General features: G+C 42.4%; 1 protein-coding gene across 2 annotated transcripts in view; it reads left to right on the forward strand.

The window, feature by feature from the left end:
• Positions 1-23,613, forward strand: part of agrn (agrin) — a 269,255-nt gene that overhangs the window by 161,820 nt on the left and 83,822 nt on the right. For both annotated transcript variants that reach the window (XM_028582096.1, XM_028582097.1), the window contains 2 exons: positions 20,658-20,882; positions 22,980-23,204. In XM_028582096.1, the coding sequence (XP_028437897.1) occupies positions 20,658-20,882; positions 22,980-23,204 (450 nt within the window). The remainder of the gene's footprint in view (positions 1-20,657; positions 20,883-22,979; positions 23,205-23,613) is intronic.

The raw sequence follows: 23,613 nt of genomic DNA on the forward strand, positions 1-23,613 counted from the left end.
ATAACTTAAATTACGTAACAAATGTAATTATTTTAATCCAAACTATCATCTTTTTCTAAACCCAACCAAGTTGTTTTGTTTCGATTCACAACATTAACCACGTTTAAAACAGCAACCGTTTCACAGTGTGTGCCGGTCAGACGTGGCTTTCTGGCAGAAAATCCAGAAGGCTAACTTCTCCCAACAGCCTGGAAAATTTGTTTCCCTCGAAACATAATTGAGAATGCAGTTTTGTTGTATTGGAACATCATTTTTTAAGACTGTTGTTTGATCTTTTGGACAGAAAACTAGTATGGCTACTTCATCAAACACAAAGCTGCAAGTCTCTGAGTGACACTAAATTGCATGTTATTGTCAGATAACTGGATTTCCCTTACACCCTGTCCTAATACAACAGGCTTTGCCTTCCTAGCTTTATCCCCCAATAATAAAGCACCTCCCCATTATGTCCAGTCTATTGTCTTTTCAATATAGCTACACTCCCAGTGCTTAAGCACCACCTGCTCTTTCAAAAACAAAAAGTGTGCCACTGCTCCCATTGGTAGCCATCCAGTGTGTGTTTTATCCCTTAGCCCCTGGTGGGTGCCTATACTCCTGCTGTAGCCTACCTCTCATTGCTTCTCTTTAGCAAAGCCTATCAAGATCCAGGGCTCTGAGGGGAGCAGCAGATTCCTGCCAAAGCTGCAACATTGAAGCAGCCTCAGTAATAGCTATATTGTTTTGTCAGTTGTGCCTGCCTGCCAGTGTGGACCCACTGCTAATTCCAGGGGTCTGATTACAGTGCCGGCTTGAACCTGGCACTAATAACAAGCTTGGTGACTGCTCACCACTGGCACAGAGGAAGTAAAGAGATGTAAAGGACAGGGGGAACAGAGAGTACAGCGGAGACGCATCTGGAGAGGGCGGGAGCGAATGATGTTGAAAGAGGAATGAGATATGAAACATTTAGTGAACGAGGGGGTAACAGGAGCAAGTGGGTGAGTGATTGAGTGAGTGAGTAAGTGAATAGGGGAACAGAATACAGAAGTAGATTAAATCCAGTAAGAGAAAGTAGTGTGAGTGCTGTAATGATGGTTTATGGATGGTTAGGGCCATCAGAAGCACCATGATTACCACTGGCAACAACAGTAGGCAGTCACTAGAAGAAGGAAAAAAGGTAAAACATACTAATAATGATGATACTAATAATAGTATTGCTGATAATACTGTAATTACATGCTCACCACCAGAACAGAGATTTTCTCTTTTATAACACACACATCACATCCGGAACAAGGAGTCAAAAGCTGTTTGTTTTTTTCCTTCCTTTTTTCCTCTGTTGCCTGCATTTAAAACAGTCCAATATAATTGATGCTAATGGTATGTCCACCTTTACATGTAACCATAGAATCAAACTACTTTTCAAAGAACACAGAGTTCTTGGGGAGTGCAGTACAAGAACATACGTGTTAATCACTGAAGAACCGCATAGCAACTGCCTTTTGAATTATTTTTTTAAACAAAAGGGAAAATAAGGTAAAGCTTGTTTACCAACCTCCTGTGTTTCTCATTTTTTCAGCTCTATTTAGTTTTGACAAAGCAGTGCCTTATTATTATGAATTTTAATGTAATCAATGCACAAATGTATCACTTTGCATCCTTTATGATCATTCATGCGGTCCTTTAAAATTCACCCACATAGTCACCATTTCATCAGGACCATTTAGAGTCCACTGCATTCACACATCCTGCAGTAAAGTCTAAATATTTTAAATTTCAGTGTGGGCCATGTAGAAATAACCATGACATGAAGTTGGCACATTGATTGATTTGTTGTTGTTGTTGATCTGTCCTTTGATTACCTTTGGGCAAAAATGGTAGGTGCTGTGAAAAAAGGTGGCAAGTGCAATTCACATTTTGCTGTGGACTCAACCCTGACACCAGTGCTTTTATTAAATTGAAATCAAGATATTATGTTTTAAAGTGACACACCAGAAAGCGTTGTAATAAACTTGATGCAAGCAGTCACAGTGAAGTGCGTGCCAACCACCTAGCTAGCTGACATCTGTAGGTAATATTTACCTTTGCTTCCATTGCAACAGCTTTGTTGAAAGCTCCCACACAAAACATAGCGACTTTTGTCAATAGACAGTATTCTGAAGGGCGGCCGACCAAAGAATTAAAGGATATAAGGAATGTAACAGGGTTTAAAGATATGTAGTCAAGTTGTAAGCTGTGGTTTAAGATTCCTCAGAAGATGTTTTTGTATCGCTGAACTGAAGGATATTTGCATTTGTACTTTGAATGTTCCTACAGGTACTGTAGGTAGAGGTAAAGGTACCAGAGTGCGTGTCAGCCAGGGTCTGTGTGTGTGTGTGTGTGTGTCTGCGTGCGTGTGTGTGTGTGAGAAAGAGACAGAGGGGGTTAGGAGGTCAGGGGAAGTAGAGTGACAGGTTCTTATTCTCTTTCTGCCTTCAATCATTTCAGCCGGTACACAGGGTCTGGACAGGTCACTCTGGCTGAGATTATGGAGTTGTCAGGGCTGATGGAGGAAGAGAGAGGCAAAAATGGGAAGGAGAAAGAGCGGGAGAAAGCACGAGAGAGAGCTGAGAGAATGAGAGAGCTTTTTTAACTTTAAGAATAGTGTGGGCGTTTGGATTGGTGCTTTTGTGCGAAGCCTCGTTTGACTCATTCGATTTGAATGGTGGGTTTTCATTGGGGTAAGTGAATTGGCTAGCGTTCTAAGACGCAGTCATGTCCAATTCAAATCAACTCGGGAGTCTTATCTGGCATTCAGGAGTGAAGCCACAAAAGAAGTTTTTTTTTCTCGCAGATTATCCCGCCTTTTAAAAGGACTGGAGTTATATGGAGCATGTTGTTAGCGGTAAACAGAAGTCTAAGGCTTGGGGTGTGTTTTTACGAAGAGGAGGGAAGCGTCAACCAGCTGGTCCCTGACATCTGTAGGATGCTGACACTGCTACATTTCCCAAAGTGAAGATTTTGGTGCTTACTTAAAGTAGGACTGCGTAACTTTTAAAAGGAAAAATAACACATTCTTCCTCCAAATCAAACCGCAAATGGCATCCTTGCTCACTTCAACACACTCGGGGAGGGGGGGGGGGGGACGACTGCTACAGCATAGCCTCACTCACTCTGGTATGACCAGTAGTTTATGCTTGCTAATATTTAGCCAAACTTATCACTTAGGGCCACAGTGGCCACTTACTTACATAGTTCTTTAATCTTCTGTGGTCATTCTGTATCTGCCCTTGTTCCTATTGGTAATACCATTGTATATTCACCAAGTTAATTGTTTAGATTTAGGATTTAAATTAGGAAGCATAAGCAGTCACCTGATCTTCCAGGTTAGCCTAACTTATTTGGAAGAGGAAAAAAAGATAAACAGTAAAATTAGGGCGGGAGGGAATGATGTTGAAAGAGGAATGAGATATGAAACATTTAGTGAACGAGGGGGTAACAAGAGCAAGCAAGTGAGTGAGTAAGTGAATAGGGGAACAGAATACAGAAGTAGATTAAATCCAGTAAGAGAAAATAGTGTGAGTGCTGTAATGATGGTTTATGGATGGTTAGGGCCATCAGAAGCACCATAATTACCACTGGCAACAACAGTAGGCAGTCACTAGAAGAAGGAAAAAAGGTAAAACATACTAATAATGATGATACTAATAATAGTATTGCTGATAATACTGTAATTACATGCTCACCACCAGAACAGAGATTTTCTCTTTTATAACACACAGTAAAATTAGGGCTGAACTGCTTACAGACCAACTTCCTGGCACAACTCTGTCCCATTCTGCTTACCATATTTGTGTGCACACAGTTTTCCTGTTCAATGATGGATTTTTTACCAATATATCGGGTGAGCTCTCCTGCGGTTGTAGCTGCAAATAAAGTGGCATTTTTACAACCTGGACTTTGTCAGACATTGTTGTTGGAATGTTGCGGTGTTCCCAGTCCTCCCCTACTGGCAGATGCCCAGATATTCCCACTCTTCCTACTGCACAGTTCAGCTTAGCTCAGTTTAGCATAACAATGTCAAAATCCCCTGTAACCAGACTCATTTAGCACCTCACCCATAATGCTGAACTGGCTATTACAACATTCAAGTGCCAACGTAACGGTGTAAGTCCCCTCCGGAGGGCAGGACAAAACGACCCACACATCGTTGAAGCGTGGGCACTTAGTTGCCCCCCAGTGCTCCGCTCTAATATTCCCATAACCTAGCCCTTAATGGGTCAGACTAGCTCCTCGCCAGCTTCCTCATTATCTTCCTTTTGTTCTAGATGGATGATTTAGGATGGGCGGGGTTACATCTCTAGCGGTCAAGCAGGCAGGCGGTGAGCAGATAATAGCCTCTGATATTAGCGAAATTAAAAGGAGAAGCCACGTTTAAATTGGCCCAGCTGGAGTACCCAACAACACAAGGCGAGAAGAAAAAAGTCAGTTAAGAAAAGAAAGAACTCAGAGCTAGAGATACTGTAGACACAGCCAGCAGAAGCGTTCTGGTTTAGAGAGAGACAAGAGACTTGTCCACTTAGCCAAGTTAGTGTGTGTGTGTGTGTGTGTGTGTGTGTGTGTGCATGCGCGTGTGTGCGCGCGTATTAGTGTGTGTGCTACAATACGCTACAATCGGCTAGGGAACACGCACCATGTTGGCTCTCCTAATATTAAACTTGGAGCAGAGTGGTAAATACACTCCCTCTCCCAGAGAGAGCCACAGAAGTGCTGCAGAACTCATCTTGTGTGGCCACTCTAGCGGAACATGGACTTTTTATTCTTTTTTTGACTTTTTTTCTTGAAGGAGTGCAACAAGTAATGTAAAAAGAAGAAAAAAGTGGAGTGTGTGGTGTGGAGTTTGTGGTGAGGTCACTGGAGTTCAAGAGAGTGATCAATGGAGATTGATTTTGTGTGTGTGTGTGTGTGTGTGTGTGTGCGCGCAGACACGTGTGTGTTCTTGAGAGATGGCCATAAGCACGGCCCACTGCTTCCTACTCGATCAGTCTCTCTCTCTCTCTCTCTCTCTCTCTCTCTCTCTCTCTCTCTCTCTCTGTGCTTTAGAGAGGGCTTAATCTCTCCAGCACCGACACACTCTTGTGTGCTCACAGTGAAAGGAGAAAGGCATCAGTACTCCACACCTGCTGCTCTGTCTGCTCTAACATACCGCAGGCTGTCAGACCCAATACTAGGAGCAGGTGAACCTCTCCATCTTAAACATTAAGTATGTGGTGCAGCTTGAGGTATTCAGATAAAAGTCAGAGCTGTTCAGGGATTTGATGCAGTTGCATTCATTTTACTTAAAAGGCTCAAACCTGTCTCATATGCAACTATCTCACATTAACAAATATGTCTCATAGCAGCCATAATACCGGCCAGATTACACTTTCTATCAACTTAATGAGGATATATTTTTATTAAACATCTGCAAAATTCTTACTGTATTTGGCCTCCCCCCTCCAATATCAACTCCGTCTGAACTTGAGCATGGTTATCATTTTAACACCACCGGCCACTGGTGTCAAAATAAATGTTATCCCGGCAAAAATTAAGTTTTCTTCTAAATGTATTCGCCAAGAACATAAGTCCTTATTTGTGAGTCCTCCTTTTTGGATATACTTGTAGATATGCAGAATGTAATGATACGAAAACAAAACAAAAACGAAGCGAAGGAGGCACTTCACTTGTAGTTGAGGGGCAACCACTTTACCTCAGAGCCACAGCCACATATTGTATCTGTTAGAGCCCAACCGATATATCGGGGGCCGATATTAGGCATTTTTCAAACTATCGGTATCAGCATTTATAATGGCCGATAAATGAATATTTAAGAAATAAAATAAAAAACTGACGAAACACCCTTCAACCATGTTCTGAGTGTTGGCGTTGCATAGTTTGTCCACCAGATGTAGCTCTACAATGTCCCTGTTGGTTATTGTGTTTTTCTTCAAAGGACTTTAAGTTAATTATCTTAAGTTTGTATTTTTATACATTTTATTTATCAGAACTTTAATATATTTCGATGTTCCTCTGTTCTGTTGTGACAATAAAACAAACAAGTTTATTTTTGAACTGCATTATCATATTATTTTAGTGAGGACTCATAAATAACTACAAATAAATAATGTTAAGGAAATCTGTTTATGTTTTGTTACGCATTTCGGGATTTTCTTTTTAAAAATATATATCGGCCGATATATCGGAATATCGGATTTTTAAATCACTAAATATTTGTATCGATATCGGCCTTAAAAATCCTTTATCGGTCGGGCTTTACTATCTGTGTATTGTTTATGCGAAAACGCGTTTTTTGCAGAGCATGCTGCACTGAATTGCAGTTATCGAATGTGTTATGTGCAAATGGAACTAGCTGTTACATTTAGATGGTGACAAATGTAAGGAGACCCTGAATAAATGAATAAACACATTTTGACGCTTCCTTACAGGACGTGATGGCTCACAGAATATTTTGATTAGTAGGAAAATCGAAACCACGCGCCATCCCTTTCACAGTCTAATTACAACACCTATGTGAGATTTTGGAGTAACACGTTACACAGCTCTTTCCACCACCATCATAAAAGCATCGATGACAAGGAGCTATAAAGCTACTCTGGGTGGAACAACACACTGAGACCATTTCTGTTGATTTTCCTTTCATTTTCCACCAATCGGAAGGTATTTTTCCCAGAAAGCTAAAGCCGTCTCTGGCCTGAGTTTGTTACCCCAGCTGTACCTTTTGTCTTTTGTCTGGTGCTGGTGTGGCTGGTTGTTAAGGAGTCCGGGCTGGGCCGGGTAAAGCCCTGATTTATCCCCTCGTAGGGGCCCAAAGCTGGCTGGGAGGGAAGGTTTCAGGAAAATCTCCTGCAAGCAAAGTCCTCATTCTGGAGCAGAGCTGGAGAGACAGGAGATGAAAGCCAACATGCTTTATCTCTCCTTTACCCCTCCATTTCCTGATTCCTGACTACCTCTTTTTCCTCTTCCTCTACTTCTCTTTTTGCTCATGCTCTGACGATCTCTTTTGTTACCCCGGTGACACGCCCGGTTGCCCCCGGTGACAATGGACTGGTGGTAATAGCTGTAGTTGGTGGAGATGAATTTTGGCTTTGCCAGAACAGATAACAAGAGTTCTGCTCAGTCTAACTGACAATTCTCTGTTTTAATTTTCCTTGTTTTTTTTTGGTCCTTTTATTCCTTCTACCCTCCTTTCCTTCTTTGCTTCATCTCTCCAATTTTCCTCCCTTCCCTCTTTTTGTCCCTTTATCTCCCTCCTAGGTTTTTTCCCTCCCTGCCTTCCTCTCTCCTCCCACTCCCTTGTTCTATTCTACCCTCATTTCCTGCCTCCCTTTTCCCAACCTCTTCCTTTTGAGTCCATTCTTCCTCATGTCTCTCTCATTTCATCTGCCCTTTGCTCGCAAAAATAACCCTGTCACTGTCCACAGCTTCCTACTGCTTTCTATCTCCTTCACTTTCTCTCAGTCCCTTCCTTCTCTTCCGTTTTCTTCTTTCTTTTTCTTGCTGCTACTCTAATCAGTAGTAACATTAACACACATACACACACACACACACACACACATACACACAGAGTAATCAAATTCCTCCGGCATGATTGCTAAACACATTTATGTGCATGCACACACACACACACACACACACACACACACACACACACACACACACACACACACACACACACACACTCACTCTAACACACAGGGCGAGAGGTCATTGTAAATAACTCGGTTTTCGTGCTTTCATTTCCCTGAGGCATTGATTCTTGCTTGGTATTCATAACCACAACATGCAGAACCTGACAGACTGACTGTGTGCGTCTGTGTATGTGTGTGTGTAATGATACTGCATTTATACCCCTATGCATGTACACACATACTCACACACACACAAACACACACAGGCATACTTAGTGAAATATACACACGCTTTAGGCATTTTGCAAACAGATAGATTGAAAAATATACATTCTTGTTATCGTCCTAACCGCACACACACACACACACACACACACACACACACACACACACACACACACACACACACACACACACACACACACACACACACACACACACACACACACACAGAGACATGACATGATAATGGGCTATGCTGGAATCCTCTATCCATCGTTACGTGCTATTCCGCGTCCACGGATACTTGTAAGACAAATCCTGTCTTCTTCATCTCTCTCTATCCAGCGTTCACCTCTCTAAAACCTGCAGGCAAAATACCGATTAACTACACACACACACACACACACACACACCTGCTAATACCAGACAAGGGGTGGTGTTTTGAGACTTTTTAATGTATTTATGCATTTGGCTTCTACTGAATAATACATTGTTATTTGTTATTTTCACTGCGCATACTTTAGGAGACATAGAAAGGAGTGAAAATAATACAGGCAGAGAAGTGTGGAAAAAAAGGGGAAAACTACCAACTCAGCTCACAAAGTGATGATCATAAGTATATACAATGATGTTTAACAGTTCAAAATAAATATAAAAAAATATATATGTATATATATATATATATATATATATATATATATCACTGCACATTTATACTCAACACCTTAAGGTACACACCTTATTTAAGGACACTCCATCAACTGCACTAGCCTACGTAAGTGGCATGATGTTTATACTTGTGCGCTGGTGTGTGTGTGTCGAACCGGCATGTGTGTGTGTGTGTGTGGGGAGTGTGTGGTAGAGCGAGGTAGAGAGAGACAGTGACGGTGATTTAGCTTCGGAGCGAGTACCGACTCTAGAGTCATAGTGAGAGAAACAAAGTGTTTTCTGACCAAGACATCTTTAGCAGGAAAAGTTAACCCTCTCCTTGATTTCATCTTGTTTATGGAGAAGGAGAACCAGGAAACGAGTCGGGGGAAATGCAACGCTACCAAGCCACGGCCGGGCCACGTGCGTGTAGTTACGGCGTAGGGTCCGGCGTAAACGCAGAGGGGTCTGCGGGGGTACGCCGTTGATCCGACGCACAACCATACAAAGGCCTTAATGCCGTGTTCACATTGTGGCAGTAGAGGGCAATTTAGACACTCCTTGCTTTCAATGGGAGATTGATTGTAAATTCCACCTCCGCTGCTTTAAAATGAGCGAACAGATTTTAAAACTTTCCAAACTTTGACCTTCTGGTGTTGAGATATTCAGTCGCATGGATTTAGTCACGTGTGCGTGTGAATGTGAATCAGCTCGCATTATCTCGTCTCAAATGATGAAGTAGTGCAGTAGTTATTGATTCAGGTCATCTGGACCCAGAGTCCTGCTGTTGTTCATGTTAGCGATCTAATGAGACTGTTCACACCTGGGTTGGAATGTGAATGGGGTTAACTGAGTGGGAGGAGAGAAACCCAGCAGGCTTTTGTCCCCAGGAACAGGACTGAGAAGTGCTGAAGAAGTAACTATGTAGAGACTCAGCTCTTGTGAGTAACATTTTTAAGTTGAATACTGATCCGCTGGCAAAAAGTTTAGAAAATGACCACGTCTTGTTACGTAGAATCATTGTTGATGTATGATCGATATCAACGCTAACCCCAGTTGGTGACAAACAAATTACATTTTCTCTGGCTGATTCATAATAAAAGCCACCCCGGCAGTAGAACATGTTTGGTTTGCATTAGCAGTAACTTACTAGAGCTCTAAAGGCGCTGACACACCAACCCGATTATCAGAGTCTGGCGAGGTCGGTGACTCGAGTCTGTTCGGTGTGTTCCGTGCCGTCGTCAGTCGGAGGAGCCTTCATTTTGGCCAATTTGACTTGTTGAATCAATGACCAATCTGATTGGTGGAGTGCTAGCCCTCGACTAGCGAGTCAGTGCTTCTTCCAAAAGAAGAAGCCCGAGAGCGGACAACGCCAGTATCTTCTTATTACTAGCCATCGTGTTTTCTTCCGTTCAGCGAGTAATGACAACAATGATCCTTCTTGACTACTCTCAACACTCTGATGAATGACTGACGACAGCGTGCTCTGTGTTTACTAGGTCTAGAGAGATGTTCCATCATTTCCGGTTTTCATTTTTTGGGCGACAATACAGATTAGCGGCGCCTGCTGTTATAGAGACATATTACGTCTCGCGCACGCTTCATGTGTGTTCTGATCAGTCCAACTGCCTTTTCTGCCGCCGGCCGGCCGTTGGGTTGGTGTGTCAGAGCCTTAATGCATCTGTAAGACAGCCATCAGTTAACCGCGAGGGTAACGTATGCACACGCATATGTGTGCGTAGGCAATTTGAATATGGCGTGCCGATGGCGAACTCTGCCAGTAACAAGGAAAACTTGCAATATAAAGAGGTAATTAAAGAAGAACAGAAAATATATTATTGTTAAACAATGCTGGCCATAAATGGTAAGAAAAAAACAAAGCATTTGATCCAGTGAAAATCTTAAAGATTAGAACTTTAAAATGATGCCTTGGAAAAAAAGACAAATGATTTCATTTAAAATTTAACTAACATTATTATTCTTTCATGTAAGCTACTTTAGTTTCTTTAAAGAATGTCATTGTTTCTCCCTTGAAACTATTCCACTCATCCTATAAAAGCTGTAACTTTCTGAAGTGGCAAAAAGTGGCAGCATGGCACTGCATTAGATTTGTATATCATGTACTTCATTCCTTTTGAAGAACCCACACGTTTGTACAAAACATTTCACAGTGACTTGCTTTTACACCCAGGAGCTAACAGTCTTTTTTTTTTTTTTTTTTTTGTCGCAGTGGAGCGACACACTTTCTCTCTGTTTATAGTGGAATGAAAGAGCTTTAAAATGTTGTTTGCCAGTGGATGGAATAGGTCAGTTTTATAGCGTTTATCAAAATCCCTTGACTGGGGATGCTGACCGCATTGTTTATTTTCTCTGGCAACAATGTGAATACTGCTTTGTTTATTCTAATCATATTAACTTCATTCTAACTTTGCCAGGATTGTGAGAACAAGCCAATGTACCTTCATTTCTACCTAAAATGTGTTTTTCTCAGTCCGAGATTGAACAATTTTCGTCACAATTAGAATAATAGACACAGACACACACACACACACACACACACACTCTCTCACTCACTCACTCACTTACTCACTCACTCACTCACTCACTCACTGCCTGCCTGTGATAATAATGCTTGCCAGAAAAGAAAGAGAATCAATCCAAGTTGTTTTCATTTATTATTTGCTCCTGCAGTCTTTCCCAGAGAGGCTTATCAAAATAGCTTGAATTAAATGGTTGTCATGTTAAATAGGGTACTGTATTGCAAGGCTGAAATGTGCGCGCTGATTTGAGGATTTTATCTGATTGCAAATGTCTGTGTGAGAGAGAGAGAGAGACATAAATTGATAAACACAAGTTTTAAATTATAATTCATTGGATGTTTGTTATGTTTTCAATTAGGTCTCAATATTTGGTTCCTCATTACTGTATAATTTGTGCATTTGCTACAAGAGATAATTTCTTTTTTTTGTGTGTGTGTTGCTGATGTTTCAGTTTGTTCCAAAATGAAATCACTGAAAACATTAAAGTCGTGAGTTAGCGTAGCGTACTGGCTTCTGACCATTTCAAGCCAAACCACGTGCTACTGTATGAGCTGTGAGCAGTTCAATCACACAGTGATGTTCCCTTCTCATATTGCTTCAGTTTAGCCGTTTTTTTTTTTTTTTTTTTTTTTTTTTTTTAGAATTGCTGAGAGGTGAAAATCTCCTGCAGTTCCTAAAAAATTAGATTTTATATTAGAAAAAAATGTACTCAATTTTGTGTAGCAGACATGTTTTTTTTATTCATTTTGTGGCCCTGGCCTCCACATTGGGAACCACTGACTTTAGGACAGCTTTCATGAAGTGGCAATAGATGCTATGGCTTTCATATCAGTTAGTGAACTGTTAAACACATTTATTTGAGACTGTTAAGAAGAAAGTAGGGCTGGGCAATATATTGATATTATATCGATATCGTGATATGAGACTAGATATCGTCTTAGATTTTGGATATCGTAATATCGTGATATGACATAAGTGCTGTCTTTTACTGGTTTTAAAGGCTGCATTACAGTAAAGTGATGTACTCTTCTGAACTTACCAGACTGTTCTAGCTCTTCTATTATTTGCCTTTTCCCCACTTAGACATTACATCCACATTACTGATGATTATTTATCTAAAATCTAAGTATGTAGATATTTTGTTAGAGCACCAATTGTCAACCCTAGAATATCGCCGTAATATCGTTATCGAGGTATTTGGTCAAGAATATCGTGATATTTGATTTTCTCCATATCGCCCAGCCCTAGAAGAAAGACGAAGCAGAGTGAATTATGAGACTTTGAGTGCACGTCTTTAAACTCATCATGCATTCATGTGTAGTGTGTGCTGACACTGTGTGTCTTCATAAGGATGTGCCATTGTTTGTGCTGAGGACCAACACCTACTGTAACTGACTTTTCAGCAGCTCTGAACAGCATATTGCGCCCAGCGGCCATCACTCATTAACAAATGTTTATGGCAAAGGCCAAGTATGATTAGCCAACGCTTCGCTGCACATCAGTGCTTATTTTGGCTCCCCACCACCACCGGCGGTTAATCAGGAGCTGATGAAAGGAAACTTGTAGCATATGTGACACTAAGTCCAAATGTATCCGGAAGGATACTCGAAATGCATCGCTCACTGATGGAAGTTCCTTGGTTTCAAACACAGCATCTTTCCGTTTTTATTTTGTTGTCAGTATGTGGCCATAAAGGTGTTTTTTTGCACATTGGATTTATTCAGCTTTTAAACTATTATGCTCACTGAAGTTTTCTGTTTGTTGCTCTTAGGGAAGTTTTAATGTTGAAAGCATTTCATCAGTGAACCATAGAGAGCCAAAGTCACGCCCCTTCCGGTGGACCTCATGGGACCTTAATTCGGAAAAAATATGAACGTTGGTGAACGGGGAGAGGCAAATTATTTTTTGATCCCGTTTGAATTGAGCCATGGATTACAAATATGATGTTCGTCAATTTAAAGGATAATTTTTCAACCGAAGAAAGTCTCAGTTAGCCTTAGGTTTGTCATATGACCACTAAGATCTTCTTTGTTACTTTCAAAAAGGCCTGAGCCTTCATTTTTTAGATAGATAGCTTTGTTGTCTGTCCCAAGCAGTAGCAGAAATGTTCCTTCGACAGGCTCATTAGAAACGCACATTTAAAACAAACACACGGTCGAAAACATACAAAAACAGCAGCTTTACCGTGTCTATTTTTGGTTTTCAGAGTGGTTATTGCAAAGGGGATAAAAGAGTTTTTGTAAATGTTTTTTTCCGGGGCAGTGGAACTTTGTACCCTCTGCCTGATGTTAGTAACTGGTGGTAAAGAGTGGTGGAGGGGGTCAGAGGGGTCCTCTGTGATCAGGGGGGCCTTCCTGATCACAGAGCGGCTGTAGAGGCACACCTCTTGGCACAAGCACTGACAGTTTTCCAATAACGCAATGCTGACGTTTTCCCATAGGCCATTAAGGTGACATGGAGGCCCCAAGGTTTAAGAGACTGTCCGTCAGTGAATGTCTTTTCTTCACATCTTTCATCTCTTTTAGCTTGCTTATATGGATTACAAGACTGAAATAAAGTCAGTTGTAAGTAAGTCGGTTTGCTGACAGGGTGGCCGTCATCAGGGCTTTGTCGTTATACAAAGCCTGGATTAATTGTACAAAATACAAAATACATCATCAATTCCATCGTATGCAGGACGTGTATTAGCATAAAGGACATTTAGTGCCTCTGTTGTTGTTTTGGCACTAAGCTGCACTAATCAATATTTTTGTATTTATATATTTTGTAGAACCTGTCCAGTTTCAACAAACTCTTTATGTCCAGAAAATACCTCTACAATCTGAGCAGCTGTATTTGACCTCTGACCTCCCTATAGAGGGTCAAGAAAAGTGTGAATTTCCGTTTTTAGGAGTGTGTTTTTATCAAGTGAAAATTATGTTTAGATCGTTCAGAATATCACACAAAATAAGATGGTTGTGTTCTTTGTGTGTGTACCTGCCCAGGGCTCCATGTGGTTTCCTTCAAAGGAAGTGTATTTAAATGTGTGTTAATATTCACTGATGTTTCACTGAAGATCTTAATTGTTTTTTTTGTAACATAGTGCGCTGTCCTTTCAAAGACGCATACATCTCTGTCTGTGTTTGTCATAAATGCCACATACAGATGATTTAATCCCATCCTGCCTTCTTGCTGTCACTCAGCAGAATAAATGGGCTATTTTGGAATCATGAAACCATACAGTATTGCAACATTTTAGTGTTTTATCATCTTTCATTTTTCATTTTCTTAAACATTTATCTTTTTCAGTTCAGAAATTACAACAAATGTTACCGTTCTTGTCCCCTAAAAGGTTTTATGTCGTTCATCTCAGACATTAGGGTTAAAATCTGTCTAGGCAAACACTAGCCAGCCACCGTACACTCACACTAGAGTGCGGATCGGGCTGCATTTTTCTGTCCGAGCCCGGCCTGCGTCCCACAGAGCAGTAACCGAACCCGACCGGAGCCCGACAGGCATTAAGATGTTTATGTCTGAGCCCGACCCGAGCCCGACACAGTTAAAATCAAATTTTTTTTCTCATACTAATGACACATGTATGTTTGTTTGTGTGGAAAGCCCGCTTTTATTAAGCAACTGTAGGAAGGCATTCGGAAATGTCAACAGATGAGCGCATCAGCACACACGGGGGCAACAAGGGTACGTTAATAAGTTCTTTAATTTAAAATGTTCTATGTGTTAACCTTTCTTGATTGCTTCTTTTCCGACCGTGGTCAGAAAACCAGGGGAGAATCGTTACCTCCAGGGCTGACGTTATAAAATGAATAACGTCTGGTGAGCAAATGAATGAACATGGATTTCAGTCTGGGGTTTATTTCGGACACCGCACACACTGTGTACAAAACCTAAACTTATTCCACCAACTCTGCTCCGGTCGCATCTACACGTCTGCTTCCTCTTTCTCTATCTCTCTTCTGCCCACTTTCCACACACACACACCCACACGCACTGAGCTCTCTCACTGTAAAGGAGCCGCAGCACCATTTTACAAGAAATGCCTTATCGCGTTGATGTGACCGAGCCCGACCCCAACATCATTTCTAAATATCTGTTCGAACCCGGCCCAGACCGTCGGGTCCCGCCGGGCTTGGGTCGGGTATCCATCCTCTAACTCACACATCACTGCTTTGCTGTGAGTGTGGCCACCAGCAAACTGGAGTATGATGAGGGCTGTTTCATGGTTCATTTTCCATTCTCAAGGGTAAAACAGCAAAGCGCGTAAAAGAGTGCAACAGCTGCAGTTCAGTGGAGCTCTTTGAAGAATTACATCAAACACAGAGAATCATCTTCCAGCCATTGGCCTCACAGTAGAGAAAGTGAAGGGTGTGTCTGTGTGTGTGTGTGTGTGTGTGTGTGTGTGTGTGTGTGTGTGTGTGTGTGTGACTGTATATCCTCTGGCCTTGCCTCAATACTTGCCTCCTGCTCCTCATCATTTGTTTTAAATGTATAGCTGCACGTGCTCATCCATATTTAGTTTTTGGATTTTGGTCTGTATTGATCTAGTCAGTTAATCTTGTTTATTTTCTGACACACTGCCTTTTTCTTGCTCTCTGTCCCTGTCTTTGTTTAAACATTCCCTCATATACTGTAAATGCCAGGAGGAAAAGTAGTGCAATGGACACAATTCATTTTCTTTATATTTTATATTTTACTGCATCTATTAACACTATCACACAAAAACTGGACACACGCAAGAAAACAAAATGACATTAGGTAAATACAGTGCTTCAGGTGGCAAAAAGAGAGTCATTTTGGACACACATGAACGTTTAGAACCGCAAGTTTGAAAGCTTTCATGCTTGGTTGGATCCTCATTAAAATCATGGTAATGAGTAGAAAAATGGGCGAGTGTTGGAGCTATGCTTTCGGTATTTTGGGAAAATTTTGTTTTTGCTTTTTGTGAAATTAAAACATCAATACTAATCTTGTGCCTGTACGTTAAAGCTGTACGCATTATTCTTTTCTCTTGCCACTTTGGGGCCCAACAACTAGCTGAACATCACACAAGTTAGCCAGCTAGTCGCTAACTATGTCTGTTTGCCATTTGGTCCTGGGAAGCATGCAGCGTGTGAGCTAAGAGAAGCTAAAACCCTCTCCAGAGCTGAGGGGAACTGCAGACTTGGGTGATCATTTTCTGTGGGTTCGACCACTATGAGCAACCTCTTTCACACTACACATGAACAGCTAGCTTGGCTCTGTCCAAACGCCTCGCTCTCGGACAGAAAGCAAATACTGGAATTTCCCCAAAAAATGTTTAACTATTCTTTACATCACGGAATCTTTTATTCAGTCCCTCCAGAAAAACGCAATTATGCGATCGCATAATTCAATGCATAATCAGCCAAAGTCTGCATATTTATGCAGGGGCCGCATTTTTTCAAATATGCCGCACTTAAATACACATAAATTGCCGCATAAATTGCAGATTGCCGCGCAAAATATGCGGGGCTTGCTTGATTTCATAATCCCCGCATTTTCGTTGCAAAAAAGTCACATATATCTTAACAGAAAGTTGAAAAATGTTGCGTTTACTTCACACAAGAGCAGCCCTGTTGCCATGGGAACGTTATGAAGTGAAGTAATTACGTCATCGAATCACTTTTTTTTCTCTTTTTCATCAAACCGCAGTTTTTGCAAGTTCCCGCAAGTTTTGCAAGTTCCCGCAATTTCATCGCATAAAATTGCATAAATATCCCACATATTCCATCGCATTTTTAAGAAAACGTGCCGCAAAATCAAGGATTTTTGCCCGCAACAATCACAATCATGTCTTTTCTGGAAGGACTGTTTATTGCACACTTCTTCTCTTTATCTGCACTGCTCTCTTCCAGTATTTTAATTCAGTCGCCTCATTGCGGTTTCCCTCTCTCTGTCACGTTGCCTTTCCTTTTCTCGCTATCTTTCTCTCTCTTCTTCTTCTTTTTCTCCTGCTGGTGATGGGGGGAGTTCTTGATTAGAACACACACTGCCAAGTTCCCCCACATTGCATCATTGCATTTGATTAGCTCCAACCCCCTGCTCCCACCCTTATCACTACCAGCACAACAGGAAGCGCCACATGAGCACACGCATGCACAGATACACACACACAGATATCACAACTGAACTCCATGGCTGCCTGCAAACGTGCACTGGTATATATACGAACACCCAATCTCCGCACACACACATCTGCACGGCTGCTGATGCCGTGGCGGCAGGGCATCAGGTAAAGCCAGTGTGGCGCTGACAGCTCCATGTCCCTAATGAAGCATTAATAAACTGCAGCACAAAACAGTGGATCAGAGAGAAGCAGAGCTCCCCACCTGGCTGTCTGCTGGCTGCCAGGAGGAGAGATGAGAGGGGAGAGGATCACTCTAATCCCCCATCTTCCAAAACCCCTCTGACCCACTTTTAAGGGAGACTTCACCCCTCTATCACCTGCTCTTCAGTATTGTGAAGGTTCTGTACTTTTTCCATTTTCATGAGTCTGATGTCAAAGTTAATACTCAATAAAAGACACCTCACATAATTAAACTACCATACATTGTCATCACTTACACTCTCGCAGCTCTGCACCAAACTATAAGCGTGGAATGTTATTTTCTAGACTATAATATGCAAATAAATGTAGAGGTGAAAGGTTTGCAACAGTTAAAGATAAATATTGCATTTTTATGCGTGCAAGAAAAAACTCGGAAAATAGAAAGATTGAGAGTTGTTGGCAAAAACTTTTTTTTTCTCCATATCTGCAGCTCAAATTAGTCACTTAAATGAAGGTTAAAGGGAAAGCGTGTATCTAGGAATCGCCACAGCACATAAATTCACAATTAGGCACACAGGTAGTCTGGTCACAGTACGTCTCCGACTGGCAGACAAAGCAGGCACTCGGATTCAAATGAAGCAAACCTGCTGAATGTAGATATTCCAGGAGGTGTGTCCATTCAGATGCTGCGCGCCTGTGATTAGAAGAATTGGAGCGATTGTTCAGTTAAAAAGAGCCAATCAAATCCAGGTCCAGCTGTGATTAACTGACAGTTAGTCCAAAGCGCTTTTTAAATTGGTGGGTTTTAGAAAATGTAAATGGCTCAACATGTAGTCTTCATTTAAAGTCTATTTCGACATACATATATAACAGAATATTCTTTTAATTGGGCCCTAGAATGTCGGCTGTTCTTTGTCCTCTCCTTCCCTCATCATAAGCTAGCGATTTCATCTCTGTTTGTGCTGGAATGCCATTGCTTCAGTGTCACTTTGTGTCTTCATTTCTCTGTCTATCTGTATCCCCCCCTCCCCACCCCCATTATCCATGCAGTCTAAACCTCGCCGAGCTTTACTCAGCGAGGGAGACTGATCTAATTGGCAGTGAGGATCATTTTTATTTAGCAAAGCCAGCTTTGCTGACGTTTTCAGATTTCTCCACCTTTTTTTGTGCCACTTTTCAAATGATAATAATGAGAAAATATAAGCGGGAGCCCCCTGAAGTTTGCTGTGGTGAGCGTGTTTTTTTTTTTTTTTTATGTAGGCTTGTTACACTGATCACATTCGCACAGGCAATTTGCCTGCTTGTCTGAGTCTGAGAAGGGAGGCTTATCTGCGCTAACGCCCCATCGAGGCTGCGCTTCGTATCCAAATCGGCCACTGTTAGCATTCAAATCAGGAGCGCCCAACTCCCCTTCCTATTCTACCTAGCTCTCGTGCTCCTTACTATTGCCCCTACAGCTCTTTGCTTTCAACACGCCAGCTTCGCTCGGAGAAAAAGAAAGCTGGGCGAGAGAGAGAGAGAGAGAGAGAGAGAGAGAGAGAGAGAGAGAGAGAAAGCTCGGGCTATTATTTAATGAGATCAAGAAATGTGAGGAGCATGCTGTTTACTGTCACAAACAAACAGGGGCCCCTCTCTGCAGGTGAAGAGGCTTGCTGGGCTTCTCCCTCATCTTCCTCCTCTTCCTCGGTAGCTGTGACAGCCCCCCACTTTAACAACCACCATTTTATGAAAACCGTAAGCACTCTGACAAGGGTGCTTCTTCGTTTCGGGACACATTCCTCCTTCCATTCCCAACAGCAGGTGCATCAAAACAGTATGGCTAAAGGTTATTTCTACTTGTGCTGTATGCTACACTACATAGCAAGTAGTATTTTCCAAGCATATAAGTGCAATTTGTGTAGTGATTGTAGCTTGTGTGTTATTGCTGCTACTGCTATGATTTAACATGACATTACCTGCTCTGGCAAATACAACAAGAGCATTACTGCAGCACTGTTTTCCACAGGCTGTTAGTGTCTCATTGTTCATATGCTGAGACTGAAATTAGAGGCCAAGTGTCCTAATCGCTGTCTAGTCCACATTGGCTGCCATTAAACCACCATTGATGGCTCACAATGACTTATGATTTCAGTAAGTCATTTCCCATCAGTCTCCTGTAATTTAGTTCTTTACTTTAAAGTTACTTTTGAGGTGCCTTTGTCATAAATGAGGTCTAGAGTCAGTTCCTGCTGCAATACAGCACAAACAAAAAAGTGTTCGTTAACGAGTCTCGCGCACCGAACCTCAAAAGGACTTGACAGGAGAGAGAGGAAAAAGAAATAGTGGGGAAAATGTGTCATGAAGATGAGGAAAGCGAGTTGGGGGTATCCTTTGATCAAGAGCACTCCTCGTAGCACTCCTGTCTCCTTACACATCCATAATATATCTCTGCACGCATTCCAGTCTCTTATTAACAAGGCAGTGCCATTCCATCCTGAAGGAGAGTATGGCATTTTCAAAAAAGACAAACCTGAACCTGAAAGAAAAAAATGAAAAACAAAATGCACAACAAAGAATTTGTGCTTCGATTATATGCACTCCGCCTTTTAAATTAAAATTTGTTATTGTTGGTTATAACAAACAAGGGGATAATATCAGACAAGGGTCACGACCGACATAAATATGTATCATGCGGCGAGATGACACTGTAAGACAATTGTAATCTGATGGCCGCCGTTTGTCGAGCATATGAAACCATAGAAAAGCCCCCGTCAGTGGCGAACGCGGGCGAAATTGAAAGTGTCGCCCTGTCCTATCATTGGAATGAGTCACTCAGCGACAAGTGGCACGCTGTTTAATTAGAGCGAAAACAAAGTCCACAGGGGAGGGGAACACCTCTCTCCCCTTTTCCCTCCTCTCTCTTTTTCTCTCTCACTCTCTCGATCTCATTTGTGGAAAGGTAAATATTCAGAGGGTCGCTTTTCAGCCGTAGCGATTAAAGCATGCTTGAGCATAGCAATAGAGAATGTGTTGTGAATGCAAGGCTCCTAAATCAAATCCTGCTGGGCTGTGAAATGAAACGCGACGCGTTTGTAAGAGTAGACAGCTGTGGCAGTGCGTCTTTACCCAGGGGTGTCAAGTAGTTCTTCAAACCCAGAATAACTGCGCTGGGCTTCCAAAAGTGCACCAGCAGCCACTTAAATAAGGTGGACTGTCATCAGTGATGCACTCCAGTGTACAGTAGCAGTGAGTGCCCCTAAGTACAGCTGGTTGACAATTCCATTCTTCAATGTGAGAACCCCCTGTGCTTTTGACTAAACCTTATGTTCGTGTCTGCAGCTCGGAAGGACCCCTGCACCGACGTGGCCTGCAGCTACGGCAGCACCTGCGTCCAGTCGTCGGATGGCTTGTCGGCTAAATGCATGTGCCCCCTCGGCTGCGAGGGCAAGCGCGAGCAGACGGTGTGCGGCAGTGATGGAAAGGACTACCGCAACGAGTGTGAGCTCCATCAGCACGCCTGCAAGAACCAGAGGAACATACGGGTGCAATACCAAGGGCACTGCGGTGAGCTCTCTCCTCATTTTACTCATCGTTTACTTCAGGATTCATTTCATCGATTTATTCATTTAGTCTATTTGGTGTCCAGCAAAAAGATTTAAAAAAAAAAAAAGTGCTCATCACAATTTCTCACAGCCTAAGGCACCATCTTCAAATGTGTTTGTAATAAATGAATGTAATACAGTGATATAAGCGAGGGAAAAACAGAAGATTGTCGCGATTTGCGATGCTGGAATCACCTTCCATCACCTTTTTGAGATTTTTTTCTGTTTACTACCTCTGGCTTTTGTTGTTTACCCCACTTACTTACGGCACGCGTCTGCTAATTCTCATTTTTCATTCAGGTTGCTTTGCTTCACACAGGTACTCCTGCGGTGCCAATTGTTGTTTTGTCTAAGTAGGTCTTCAGAGCTGTCGTTTTCATAGGCCCAGCTTTTTTGCTCATCCTTGTTATCATCAGGCGATAGTTGTTTACTCCGAAGGCGCTCAACTTTGAGGTTTTTTTATGTTTGTTTTGAGCCAGATGGAGGGAAAGAAAAGCAGACACAAGCTCTGTTTTTTAACAGCGGGAGCCTCCGGGATACGGAGCAGGGTGTTGGGAAAAGAGAGATGGATGTGCAGGTCCGACGGTGGAAGGTTGGTCATATAAATCCAGCCTGAGTCGGCCAAAGTGACCTGAGTTACCCCGTCCTCCCTGGGGAGGGCCGAGGCTCAGGGAACCACTCGGCCCCAACGGTCCTCTAAATCTTCCTACAGCCATTTCATCGAAAGCCTTGGCTATTTCAAGTTGCTAACCCTAGCCAGACAAATGCAGTTGATTTATACGTTTTTGCAGCAAACAGGCCATTCTTTTTGTAATTACCCTACTTGCTCAGCTAGAGGAAAGCATGGATCCTGGAAGCTGTTCTTCTCCGTAATGGGAGGTAATGGTCTTTCTCTCAGATAATGGTCTGGCTGGCGGGTGAGGCACTATGTGTTATGCAGAAACGCTGCATGCATTACGATAAAACCCCTGTTTGCTTGGTTGCTAGACTCTGCAAGCCGTTGCATTGTGCTGATAGAAAACAATCTGAGGCCCGGCCAGAGCTGGCCATACTCAGTCCGCCTCCCAGCCCTCCGCAGGCAAAGCGCTCAGTCCCTTTTTATGTCCCTGCATTGTCGCTCTTTGTATCCCAGCCAGTGGTCTTTGGAAACCATTTCCCCTTATTCCCGCTTTGTCATTCTCTTTCTCTTCCTCTCTACTCCTTCAACTGGTGATAGGTTGTTTCATCCTTGGCGTGTTTTGAATGACTCGCCGGCAGCTTGGCAGTGATTTGATATGTCACGGTGCTACATAAATCCTTTGTCTTTCCACATGCTGAAAGCGTGGCGGGCAGGATAAAGCTTGTTACTGTTACTCCTTAAAACAGGAGCAACACACCCGTCCCCCACATCCACAAACCAGTTCCATTATGATCACGGATTGATACGGCCGAGCGTGCCAGAACGACGCTCCCCTGGAAGGAGGGAGGTGCCCGAGAGCAAATCAAAGCGGCCGTCACTTCATCCATTTCCTTGTCCCCCCGCTTCACATCCAAGGTCCCAGTCTGAGCTGCTCTCAGCTGCTCGGCAACTGATAATATCTGCGGAGCAGCAGTGATGGAGGATCATGTCTGCTCCTCCCTTTCTTCTCCTTACTCTTCTTTTCTCTCTGAATTAACTAGACTGAATTTACTAGACAAACAAACGTTAATGCATTCGACCTTTACTGAGATGATTATTTGGCCTGAAAAAACATTACGGGTTTATCGTTGTTTACTGCAATTTAAAAACAGGCTCACCTAAAGCTCTCTTAACAGTTGCCAATTTTAACGGCAATTAAGCCAGGACACATCATATCCTGTAATATTTTAATGTGTTTTTTTTTTTTTTTGCCAAGGTATTGTTGTTTACTTTTCCACAGAGGACCAAAAGATGGACCGAGATGTTTTTGATTAGCACCATCTTGTTTAATCCCCCAGGGTCTAATTAACATAAACTGATTTTTAAATATAATTTCACAAAAGAATTCTACATACGGTGCTGTACTGCAGTACATATTCATGAAAGGATGTGTCTCCACAGACCCATGCAAAGACAATGAGAACAGCCTGAACACCTTGTGCCGGGTGGAGGCTCTCACCCGCCAGCCCCTCATCTTCAGCCTGCCGAATTCGTGCCCCCTGGGTAATGAGCCTCTGTGTGCCAGCGATGGCCAAACCTACCCCAGCAAGTGCGCCATGGAAGCAACAGGAGCACAGAAAGGGATCAAGCTCACGAAGATCCACGCAGGACAATGCAGAAGGCTGGGTAAGGGCAGTTACTGTAGCCTATAGAAGGTACTGAAAAGTCATGTATGCGTTGTAGAGAGATCTTGTGAAAAAGAAAGTCAGCTGGGATCACCACCGAATGCTTCATTCTGCAACCTTTTAGAATTAGAAAAGCTTTGCCCATCATAAAGCAGTGGGAATTTGTCTTTGATGTAGCTCACAAATAAATAAATAAATAAAGACACACGATACATAGAGTATGGGAAACATGGCAACATGAGGAGCTGAAGAAAAACCTTCTAGCCCATGGGTAGATATTAAAGGAAATAGGTGAAAGTCACACACTCATAACTCCAATGCAGATCTTTTATTTGTATGCCCTACGATGTCCTCCTGTTTTTTAGTTTTTTCTTGACCTTCCTTTGTTGTTTTAGCTTTGAATTTTCTGT

Source organism: Perca flavescens, chromosome 7, assembly GCF_004354835.1.
Source record: "Perca flavescens isolate YP-PL-M2 chromosome 7, PFLA_1.0, whole genome shotgun sequence".
Taxonomy (NCBI): Eukaryota; Metazoa; Chordata; class Actinopteri; order Perciformes; family Percidae; genus Perca; species Perca flavescens.